The 11,525-nt window shown below is 69.1% G+C and overlaps 1 protein-coding gene across 2 annotated transcripts; it reads left to right on the forward strand.

Moving 5' to 3' along the window:
- Positions 1–3,127: 3,127 nt before the first annotated feature.
- On the forward strand, positions 3,128–11,219 carry B4GAT1 (beta-1,4-glucuronyltransferase 1). Of its 2 annotated transcripts, XM_064503872.1 has the most exons (3): positions 3,128–4,612; positions 4,653–6,770; positions 9,808–11,219. In XM_064503872.1, the coding sequence occupies exons 2-3, from the start codon at positions 4,968–4,970 to the stop codon at positions 9,997–9,999; spliced, it is 1,995 nt and encodes a 664-aa protein (XP_064359942.1). In that variant the 5' UTR covers positions 3,128–4,612; positions 4,653–4,967; the 3' UTR covers positions 10,000–11,219. The 2 variants fall into 2 exon arrangements, with proteins under 2 accessions (XP_064359942.1, XP_064359941.1); XM_064503871.1 differs by having other exon boundaries at positions 3,128–6,770.
- Positions 11,220–11,525: the final 306 nt, after the last annotated feature.

Raw genomic sequence — 11,525 nt, forward strand, 5'->3', positions numbered from 1 at the left:
CTTTGTGACCCCCCCCCCACCCCCAGCGTGGCTGTAGGTGCCCCGCGAGTGTCCCCCCCCCCCGTGGCCGCGATGTCCCCGTGGCCGCGATGTCCCCGTGGCCGCGATGGCCTTGTCACCTCCCCCCCCCCCGGCTCTGCATTTTTGGCAGAGCCCCCCCCCCCCCAAAAAATGTGTTGTCCCCCCCCCAAAGCGGGGGTGCAAATGGCCTGGACCCCCCCTTGTCACCGATGTCCCCAAGGAAGGGACTGAGACACGTTGTGGCTCAGTGTGCCCAATGTCCCCAACCAAGGGACTGAGACACGTTGTGGCTCAGTGTCCCCAATGTCCCCAACCGAGGGACTGAGGAACATCATGGCCCGATGTCCCCAATGTCCCCAATGTCCCCAACCAAAGGACTGAGGAACATCATGGCCCGATGTCCCCAATGTCCCCATGGCCCCAACTGAAGGGACTGAGACACGTTGTGACTCAATGTCCCCAATGTCCCCAACCAAAGGACTGAGGAACATCATGGCCCGATGTCCCCAATGTCCCCATGGCCCCAACTGAAGGGACTGAGACACGTTGTGACTCAATGTCCCCAACCGAGGGACTGAGGAAGGTCATGGCCTGACGTCCCCAATGTCCCCAATGTCCCCAACTGAGGGACTGAGGAAGGTCATGGCCTGACGTCCCCAACGTCCCCAACTGAAGGGACTGAGACATGTCATGGCTCAGTGTCCCCAATGTCCCCAACATCCCCCGTGTCCCCACCTAAGGGACAGAGCCACATCGTGGCTCAACGTCCCCAATGTCCCCAACGTCCCCGATATCCCCCCCCCGAGGGACTGAGGCATGTCATGGCTCAGTGTCCCCAACGTCCCCAACTGACGGGCCTGAGACACAGCGTGGCTCAGTGTCCCCAAAGTCCCCAATGCCACCGATGTCCCCGACACCCCCGACGTCCCCGACCTGACGGACTGAGACACGTCGCGACTCGATGCCATCGGGACCGAGGGACGGAGACGCGTCACAGCCGGACGTCCCCGATGTCCCCAACCCGACGGACTGAGACACGTCACGGCTCAACGTCCTCGATGTCCCCAACCCAACGGAGACGCCGCCGGACGTCCCCGAGCCGATCGATCGAGAGACGTCATGGCTCAACGTCCCCAACCCGACGGACTGGGACGTGTCACGGCTTGACGTCCCCCATGTCCCCAACCCAACGGACTGGGACGTGTCATGGCTTGATGTCCCCAACCCGACGGACTGAGACACGTCATGGCTCAATGTCCCCGACGTCCCCAACCCGACGGACTGAGACACGTCATGGCTTGACGTCCCCGACGTCCCCAACGCGATGGACTGAGATGGGTTGTGCTTCGATGTCCCCAACCCGATGGACTAAGAGACGCCGCATTTGGATGTCCCCAACCCAAGGGACATCACGGCTCGACGTCCCCGATGTCCCCAACCCGACGGACTGAGACCCATCGTGGCTGCACGTCCTCAATGTCCCCAACCCAAGGGACGGAGACACGTCAGGCCTGATGTCCCTGAAGGACGCGGACCCCTTGTCATTGCCCCAGCCTATGGCGGCCCTGATGTCCCCAATGTCCCCAACTCAAGGGACTGAGCCCCATCGTGGCCCAATGTCCCCCATGTCCTCAGTGTCCCCAACTCAAGGGACTGAGCCCCATCGTGGCCCAATGTCCCCCATGTCCTCAGTGTCCCCAACTCAAGGGACTGAGCCCCATCGTGGCCCAATGTCCCCCATGTCCCCAATGTCCCCAACTCAACGGACTGAGCCCCATCGTGGCCCAATGTCCCTGATGTCCCCAAGCCACAAGACTGAGACGCATCATGGCTGTGTGTCCCCAACGTCCCCCATGTCCCCAACTCAAGGGACTGAGCCCCACCAGGGCCCAATGTCCCCAACGTCCCCCATGTCCCCAACATCCCCGACTCAAGGGACAGAGCCCTATCGTGGCCCAATGTCCCCCATGTCCCCAACGTCCCCCATGTCCCCGATGTCCCCCATGTCCCCAACATCCCCGACGTCCCCAACTCAAGGGACGGAGCCCCACCACGGCCCAATGTCCCCCGTGTCCCCAACGTCCCCCATGTCCCCGACTCAAGGGACTGAGCCCCACGGCGCCCCAATGTCCCCAACACCCCCCATTCGAGGGACGGAGCCCCATCGCGGCTCAACGTCCCTGATGTCCCCAAAGGAGGGGACCGAGCCCCGTCGCGCCCCACGTCCCCGCGCCGAGCCCCGGCCGGGGGCACCCTGGGGTGTCCCTGTCACCCGGGCACCCCCCCGCCCGGCCCCTTGTCCCCGAGGGCCCGGGGACGTCCCCGAGGCGCGAGGCCACCGTGGCCCCGTCGCAATAAAATGTCGATGACTCTGATGGCGGCTGCGTCTTCTGTGTGCGGGGCCCAGGCGTCCGGGGGGGCCCAGGCGTCCGGGAGGGACCCAGGAGTCCGGGGGGGGCCCAGGAGTCAGGGAGGGACCCAGGCGTCCGGGGGGTGACCCAGGCGTCCGGGGGGTGACCCAGGAGTCCGGGGGGACCCAGGAGTCGGGGAGGGGCCCAGGCGTCCGGGGGGGGACCCAGGCGTCCGGGAAGGACCTAGGCCTCCAGGAAAGGGGCCCAGGCGTCCGGGAAGGGGCCCAGGCGTCCGGGGGGGGGCCCAGGCGTCCGGGAAGGACCCAGGCGTCCGAGAGGGGCACAGGCGTCCGGGGGGGACCCAGGAGTCCGGGAGGGGCCCAGGCGTCCGGAAAGGGACCCAGGCGTCCGGGAGGGACCCAGGCGTCCGGGGGGGCCCAGGCGTCCAGGAAGGACCCAGGCGTCCGGGGGGGGGCCCAGGCGTCCGGGGGGGGACCCAGGCGTCCGGGGGGGGGGCCCAGGCGTCCGGGAGGGACCCAGGCGTCCGGGGAGGGGCCCAGGCGTCCGGGGAGGGGCCCAGGCGTCCGGGGGGGGGCCCAGGCGTCCGGGGGGGGGGGGCCCAGGCGTCCGGGAGCTGCCGGGGGCGGGACGAGGGGAGGGACCGAGACGCGCAGGCGGGAGGGGGCGGGGCGGCGGGGGGGGGGGGGCGGCGCTCCCGGACGCCTGGGCCCCTCGGACGCCTGGGCCCCGCCCCGCGCATGCGCGGCTCCTCCCGGCGACGCGGCTCGGTGAGCTCCCGGCCCCGGCGGTCGCGCCCCCCCCCCCCCCCCCGGACTGGTCCCAGCGCCCCCCCCAAACTGGTCCCAGTGACCCCCGGGCTGCCCCCTCCCCCCCCCCCCCGGACTGGTCCCAGCGCCCCCCCCGGACTGGTCCCAGTGACCCCCCGAAACTGGTCCCGGTCCCCCCCCCCCCGGCTCCCCCCCCCCCGGACAGGTCCCAGTGCCCCCCCCATACTGGTCCCAGCACCCATAACTGGTCCCAGCGCCCATAACTGGTCCCACTGACCCATAACTGGTCCTAGCACCCATAACTGGTCCCAGTGCCCCCCCTATACTGGTCCCAGTATCTGTAGCTGGTCCTATAACTGGTCTCGGCACCCATAACTGGTCCCAGTGCCCCCCTTATACTGGTCCCAGCGCCCATAACTGGTCCCTATGACCCATAACTGGTCCCAGCACCCATAACTGGTCCCAGTGCCCCCCCCCATACTGGTCCCAGCACCCATAACTGGTCCCAATGACCCATAACTGGTCCTAGTGCCCCCCCATACTGGTCCCAGTGTCCGTAGCTGGTCCTATAACTGGTCCCAGTGCCCCCCTTATACTGGTCCCAGCACCCATAACTGGTCCCAATGACGCATAACTGGTCCTAGCACCCATAACTGATCCCAGTGCCCCCCCCATACTGGTCCCACCACCCATAACTGGTCCTAATCACCCATAACTGGTCCCAGTGCCCCCCCCATACTGGTCCCAGTATCCGTAGCTGGTCCTATAACTGGTCCCAGTAACTGGTCCCAGTGCCCCCCCATACTGCTCTCAGCACCCATAACTGGTCCCAGGGCCCCCCTATACTGGTCCCAGTGCCCATAGCTGGTCCTAGTGACCCATGACTGGTCCCAGCACCCATAACTGGTCCCAGTGCCCCCCCCATACTGGTCCCAGTGCCCATAGCTGGTCCTAGTGACCCATGACTGGTCCCAGCACCCATAACTGGTCCCAGCACCCTGTCATCAGCCCCAGCACCCCAAAACCAGTCCCAGCCCCCTGTAACTGGTCCCAGTGACTGCCCCATACTGGTCCCAACACCCATAACTGGTCCTGGTGCCCCATAATGTGTCGCAGCACCCACAACACGTCCCAGCACCCATAACTGGTCCCAGTGACCCCATAACTGGTCCCAGTGAGCCATAACTGGTCCCAGCACCCGTAACTGGTCCCAGCACCCATAACTGGTCCTGGTGACCCCATAACTGGTCCCAGTGAGCCATAACTGGTCCCAGCACCCGTAACTGGTCCCAGCACCCATAACTGGTCCTGGTGACCCCATAACTGGTCCCAGTGAGCCATAACAGGTCCCAGCACCCATAACTGGTTCCAGTGACCCCATAAGTGGTCCCAGTGAGCCATAACTGGTCCCACCACCCGTAACTGGTCCAGGTGACCCCATAACTGGTCCTGGTGACCCCATAACTGGTCCCAGCACCTGTAACTGGTCCAGGTGACCCCATAACTGGTCCAGGTGACCCCATAGCTGGTCCCAGTGACCCCATAACAGGTCCCAGGGACCCCATAACTGGTCCCAGTGACTAGTAACTGGTCCCAGTGAGCCGTAACTGGTCCAGGTGACCCCATAGCTGGTCCCAGTGACCCCATAGCTGGTCCAGGTGACCCCATAGCTGGTCCCAGTGACCCCATAACAGGTCCCAGTGACCAGTAACTGGTCCAGGTGACCCCATAACAGGTCCCAGTGACCTATAACTGGTCCCGGGGACCCCATAACTGGTCCCGGTGACCCCCGGCCGCCCCCAGGGCGATGGCCCGGCGGTGCTCGGCGCTGGGGGGCTGCGCCTGGGCCCTGGGGGCTCTGGCCTTGGCCCAGCTCCTCTACCTGAGCCTGCTGGGGGGTCCCCGGGGGCCCCCGGCGCCCGGAGCCGCCGCCCCCCCCCGAGGCCGCCGCCGTCCCCCCCCGCCGCCCCCCCGGGGCCGCCTGGACGTCTCGGGCGCCTTCCGGATCTACCGGGACCTTCTGGCGCCATCGGCCCCCGGGTGCCCGGAGACGCCCGAGGTGGTGCTGGCCACCCACGGGACGCCGGAGCGGGTGGCGGGGGCCCTGGGGAGCCTGGCGGGGCTCTGGGGGGGGCCGCTGTCGGTGGCGGTGCTGGCGGCGGGGCCGGGGGGGCCGGGGCGGCTCGGGGGGCTGCTGGGAGCCCTGGGCGGGTGCCGGGAGCTGCGGGGGCGGCTGCGGGTGCACGCGGTGACGGCGGCCGGGGCGCCGCGGCCCGAGAGGCCCGGGGTGCTGGGCGGCGGGTGCCGGCGGGGCTTGGCGCGGGTGGCGGGGGCCCCGGCGCCCCCCAACTACGCCCTCGGGCCCGAGACCCCGTACCCGGGTAACCTGCTGCGCAACGTGGCCCGGGGGGGCGCGGGGGGCGGCCCCGGGCGCTTCGTGCTGCTGCTGGACGCCGACGTGGTGCCCAGCCGGGGGCTGCGCGAGGCCTTGGTGGCCATGTTGCGGCGCGGGGGACCCCCCGCTTTGGGGGCCGGGGGGGTCCCGGGCGGCCCCGAGGCGTTGGGGGACCCTAAGGCGGTTGGGGGGGTCTTGGGGGACCCCAACGTGTTGAGGGACACCAACGCGTTGGGTGCTGGGGGGGTCTTGGGGGACCCCAACGCGTTGGGTGCTGGAGGGGTCTTGGGGGACCCCAACGCGTTGGGTGCTGGAGGGGTCTTGGAGGAACCCAACGCGTTGAGGGTCTCCAACGTGTTGGGTGCTGGGGGGGTCTTGGGGGACCCCAACGCGTTGGGTGCTGGAGGGGTCTTGGGGGACCCCAACGTGTTGAGGGACCCCAACGCGTTGGGTGCTGGGGGGGTCTTGGGGGACCCCAATGCGTTGGGTGCTGGAGGGGTCTTGGGGGACCCCAACGCGTTGAGGGTCTCCAACGCGTTGGGTGCTGGGGGGGTCTTGGGGGTCCCCAATGGACTCGGGATCCCCAACGCATTGGGTGCTGTGGGTGCCGGGGGGGTCCCGAAGGCCCTGGGTGCCCCAGATGCCCTGGTTGCCCCCCACGACCCCGGGGTCCCCGACACCCTGGACGTCCCCGACGCGCCGGGTGTCCCCAACGACCCCGGGGTGCTCCACGTCCTCGACGTCCCCAACGTCCCCAACGCGCCGGGTGCCCCCAACGACCCCGGGCTGCTCCACGTCCCCGACGTCCCCGAGGCTCCGGGTGCCCCTGACCCGCTGGACGTCCCCAACACCCTGGGGGTCCCCGACACCCCGGCCGTCACCCCGGGCGGCCCCTGGGCGGCCTGGGCCCGCGTGGCCCTGGTGCTACCGGCCTTCGAGGTGCCGGCGGGGACCCCGGTGCCGGGCACCAAGGAAGAGCTGGGGCGGCTCTGGGGGGCCGGGGTGGCCCGGCCTTTCTACGGGGCGCTGTGTCCCCGGTGCCAGGCGCCCACGGGCTACGGGCGCTGGCTGGCGCTGCCGCCCGCCCCCCGGCTGGGCGTGGCCTACGTGGCGCCGTGGCGGGACCCCTGGGAGCCCTTCTACGTGGCGCCGGCCGACGGGGTGCCGCCCTTCGACGAGCGCTTCCAGCAGTACGGCTTCAACCGCATCAGCCAGGTGGGGCACGTGGGGGGCGGGGCCTGGCCTCTGCGGGGTCCCCGGGGTGGCCCTGGGGGGCTACGGGGGGCCGTGGGGGCCGTGGGGTGCTTGTTGGGTCTGTGGGTGGCCGTCGGGTCTATGGGGTGGCCGTGGGTGCGATGGGGTGCCTGTTGGGTCTATGGGTGGCCGTGGGGTCCATGGGGTGGCTGTCGGGTCTATGGGGTGGCCATGGGGTCCATGGGTGGCTGTTGGGTCTATGGGTGGCCGTGGGGTCCATGGGGTGGTTGTCGGGTCTGTGGGGTGGCCATGGGTGCCATGGGGTGCCTGTTGGGTCTATGGGGTGGCTGTGGGTGCCATGGGGTGCCTGTTGGGTCTGTTTGGGTCTGTGGGTGGCCGTGGGGTCCCCGGGGTGGCCAAGGGGGGCTACGGGGGGCCGTGGGGGCTGTGGGGTGCCTGTTGGGTCTGTGGGTGGCCGTCAGGTCTATGGGGTGGGCGTGGGTGCGATGGGGAACCCGTTGGGTCTATGGGGTGGCCGTGGGTGCGATGGGGTGCCTGTTGGGTCTGTTTGGGTCTATGGGTGGCCGTGGGGTCCCCGGGGTGGCCAAGGGGGGCTACGGGGGGCCGTGGGGGCCGTGGGGTGCTTGTTGGGTCTGTGGGTGGCCGTCGGGTCTATGGGGTGGCCGTGGGTGCGATGGGGAACCCGTTGGGTCTATGGGGTGGCCATGGGTGCAATGGGGTGCCTGTTGGGTCTGTTTGGGTCTGTGGGTGGCCGTGGGGTCCCCGGGGTGGCCAAGGGGGGCTACGGGGGGCCGTGGGGGCTGTGGGGTGCCTGTTGGGTCTGTGGGTGGCCGTCAGGTCTATGGGGTGGCCGTGGGTGCGATGGGGAACCCGTTGGGTCTATGGGGTGGCCGTGGGTGCGATGGGGTGCCTGTTGGGTCTATGGGTGGCCGTGGGGTCCATGGGGTGGCTGTCGGGTCTATGGGGTGGCCATGGGGTCCATGGGGTGGCCATTGGGTCTATGGGGTGGCCATTGGGTCTATGGGTGGTTGTTGGCTCTCTAGGTGCCCGTTGGGTCTGTGGGGTGGGCGTGGGGTCTATGGGGTGCCCATGGGGTCTATGGGGTGCCCATGGGGTCTATGGGTGCCCATGGGGTCTATGGGTGGCTGTTGGGTCTATGGGGTGGCCAGGGGGTCTATGGGGTGGCCATGTTGTCTATGGGTGCCCATGGGGTCTACGGGTGGTTGTGGGGTCTATAGGTGCCCGTTGGGTCTATGGGGTGGCCATGTTGTCTATGGGTGCCCATGGGGTCTACAGGTGCCCGTTGGGTCTATGGGTGCCCGTTGGGTCTATGGGGTGGCCTTGTTGTCTATGGGTGCCCATGGGGTCTATGGGTGGTTGCTGGGTCTACAGGTGCCTGTCGGGTCTATGGGGTGGCCATGGGGTCTATGAGGTGGCCATGTTGTCTATGGGTGCCCATGGGGTCTACAAGTGCCCGTTGGGTCTATGGGGTGGCCATGGGGTCTATGGGGTGCCTGTTGGGTCTATGGGGTGCCCATGGAGTCTATGGGGTGGCCTTGGGGGTCTATGGGTGGTTGTTGGGTCTACAGGTGCCTGTTGGGTCTATGGGTGCCCGTTGGGGTCTATGGGGTGTCCATGGGGTCTGTGGGTGTCCATGGGGTCTATGGGGTGGCCATGTTGTCTGTGGGTGCCCATGGGGTCTACAGGTGGTTGTTGGGTCTACAGGCGCCCGTTGGATCTATGGGGTGGCCATGGGGTCTGTGGGTGCCCATGGGGTCTACAGGTGCCCGTTGGGTCTATGGGTGCCCATGGAGGTCTACAGGTGCCCGTTGGGTCTGTGGGTGCCCATGGGGGTCTATGGGTGCCCATAGAGGTCTACAGGTGCCCGTTGGGTCTATGGGGTGCCCATGGGGATCTACGGGTGCCCATAGGGGTCTATGGGTGCCCATGAGGTCTACAGGTGCCCGTTGGGTCTATGGGTGCCCATGAGGTCTACAGGTGCCCGTTGGGTCTATGGGTGCCCATGGGGTTCTATGGGTGCCCGTGGGGTCTACAGGTGCCCGTTGGGTCTATGGGTGCCCATGGGGGTCTATGGGTGCCCACGAGGTCTACAGGTGCCTCTTGGGTCTATGGGTGCCCATGGGGGTCTACAGGTGCCCGTTGGGTCTGTGGGTGCCCATGGGGGTCTATGGGTGCCCACGAGGTCTACAGGTGCCCGTTGGGTCTATGGGGTGCCCATGGGGATCTACGGGTGCCCATAGGGGTCTATGGGTGCCCATGAGGTCTACAGGTGCCCGTTGGGTCTGTGGGTGCCCATGGGGGTCTATGGGTGCCCACGAGGTCTACAGGTGCCCGTTGGGTCTGTGGGTGGCCATGGGGGTCTATGGGTGCCCGTGGAGGTCTACAGGTGCCCATTGGGTCTATGGGTGCCCATGGGGGTCTATGGGTGCCCATGAGGTCTACAGGTGCCCGTTGGGTCTATGGGTGCCCATGGGGGTCTATGGGTGCCCGTGGGGTCTACAGGTGCCCGTTGGGTCTGTGGGTGCCCATGGGGGTCTATGGGTGCCCATAGAGGTCTACAGGTGCCCGTTGGGTCTATGGGGTGCCCATGGGGATCTACGGGTGCCCATAGGGGTCTATGGGTGCCCATGAGGTCTACAGGTGCCCGTGGGGTCTATGGGTGCCCATGAGGTCTACAGGTGCCCGTTGGGTCTGTGGGTGCCCATGGGGGTCTACGGGTGCCCGTGGAGGTCTACAGGTGCCCGTTGGGTCTGTGGGTGCCCATGGGGTCTTTGGGTGCCCGTTGGGTCTACGGGTGCCCGTGGAGGTCTACAGGTGCCCGTTGGGTCTGTGGGTGCCCATGGGGGTCTATGGGTGCCCATGGGATCTACAGGTGCCCGTTGGGTCTATGGGTGCCCGTGGGGTCTACAGGTGCCCGTTGGGTCCGTGCTGCTGCTCGCGGGCGTGTGGGGCGGGCGTGGGCGCGGCGTGGGCGCGGCCGGATGGGCGTGGCCTGACGGGCGTGGCCGGCCCGCAGGCGTGCGAGCTGCACGTGGCCGGCTTCTCCTTCGCGGTGCTGGACGGCGCCTTCGTGGTTCACCGGGGCGTCAAGGCGCCGGGCGGCTTCCACGGGGGCCGCGAGGCCGAGCTGCGCCGCAACCGCCGCCTCTTCCGCCGCTTCAAGGAGGAGCTGCGCGGGCGCTACCCCGGCTCCCCCCGCCGCTGCTGAGCCCCGGACGCCTGGGCCCCCGCACGCCGGGGCCCCCCGGACGCCTGGGCCCGGTCTAGGACACTCCCGGACGCCTGGGCCCTTCGTGACGTCTCTACCAACGCTTCAAGGAGGAGCTGCACGGGTGCTACCGTGGCTTGTCGCGATGCTGCTGAGCCCCGGACACCTGGGCCCCCGCACGCCGGGGCCCCTCGGACGTGTGGGCCCAGTCTAGGAGGCTCCCGGACGCCTGGGCCCTTCGTGGTGCCTCTTCTGGTGCTTCAAGGAGGAGCTGTGCAGGTGCTACCATGGCTTGTCGCGATGCTGCTGAGCCCCGGACGCCTGGGCCCCCCGGACGCTGGGGCCCCTCGGACGCCTGGGCACCCCGGACACCTGGGCCCCCCGGACGCCAGGGCCCCTCGGACACCTGGGTGCGGTCTAGGAGGCTCCCGGACGCCTGGGCGCCTCGGACACCTGGGCCCCCCGGATGCCTGGGCCCCTTGGACACAGCCTAGGAGGCTCCCGGACGCCTGGGCCCTTCGTGGTGCCTCTTCTGGTGCTTCAAGGAGGAGCTGCGTGGGTGCTACCATGGCTTGTCGCGATGCTGCTGAGCCCCGGACGCCTGGGCCCCCCGGACGCCTGGGCCCCTCGGATGCCTGGGCCCCTCGGACACCTGGGCCCCCCGGACGCCGGGGCCCCCCTGGACACCTGCATCCCCTCTCCCGGACACCTGGGCCTCCCGGACGCCTGGGCCCCTCGGACGCTTGGGTGCAGCCTAGGAGGCTCCCGGACACCTGGGCCCCTCAGACGCCTGGGCCCCCGGACGCCTGGGCCCCTTGGATGCCTGGGCCCCCCGGACACCTGGGCCCGGCCTAGGAGGCTCCCGGACGCCTGGGCCCCTCGTGGCGTCTCTACCAACACTTCAAGGAGGAGCTGCACGGGTGCTACCGTGGCTTGTCGCGATGCTGCTGAGCCCCGGACGCCTGGGCCCCCCGGACGCCTGGGCCCCCCGGACGCCTGGGCCCCTGGACACCTGGGCCCCCCGGACAACTGGGCCCCCCGGACGCCGGGGCCCCTCGGACGCCTGGGCCCCTCCTGGACAGCTGAGCCCCCCCCCCGGACACCTGGGCCCCTTGGACGCCTGGGCCCCCCGGACGCCTGTTCCCTCCCCCGGACGCCTGGGCCCCCCCCGGACGCCTGGGCCCCCTCTCCCCCCCCCAATAAACATGGCCGCCTGCCCATGCCGCTGTGGTGACGTCGACACGCGCAGCATCGCCATGGCAACGGGGGGGCTGGTTGCCATGGCGACGATGGGTTGCGGGGGGGTGTTGCCATGGCGACCGCGGGGGGGGGGCGGGACGCCTGGGCCCCCCCGAGCGGGACCCCGAAGCGCGGGGGGGGGCCCAGGCGTCCGGGGGGGCCCAGGCGTCCGGGGGAACCTCCGGGCGCATCTGCGGCGCTGGGGGAGGGGGGGGGGGTCGGACCCGGAAGTGGGGGGGGAGTTAGTGCGTCACATCCGGGCGCCAAAGCCGCGTCGCCATGGCAAC

Source organism: Dromaius novaehollandiae, unplaced genomic scaffold (genome assembly GCF_036370855.1).
Source record: "Dromaius novaehollandiae isolate bDroNov1 unplaced genomic scaffold, bDroNov1.hap1 HAP1_SCAFFOLD_142, whole genome shotgun sequence".
Classification (NCBI taxonomy): Eukaryota; Metazoa; Chordata; class Aves; order Casuariiformes; family Dromaiidae; genus Dromaius; species Dromaius novaehollandiae.

Bases quoted from the DNA above. Each gene is read 5' to 3' on its own strand.
- B4GAT1 (XM_064503871.1), top strand. From the start codon at position 4,968: ATGGCCCGGCGGTGCTCGGCGCTGGGGGGCTGCGCCTGGGCCCTGGGG. The intron at 6,771-9,807 runs GTGGGGCACGTG...GCCGGCCCGCAG, and splicing joins GCTTCAACCGCATCAGCCAG to GCGTGCGAGCTGCACGTGGC.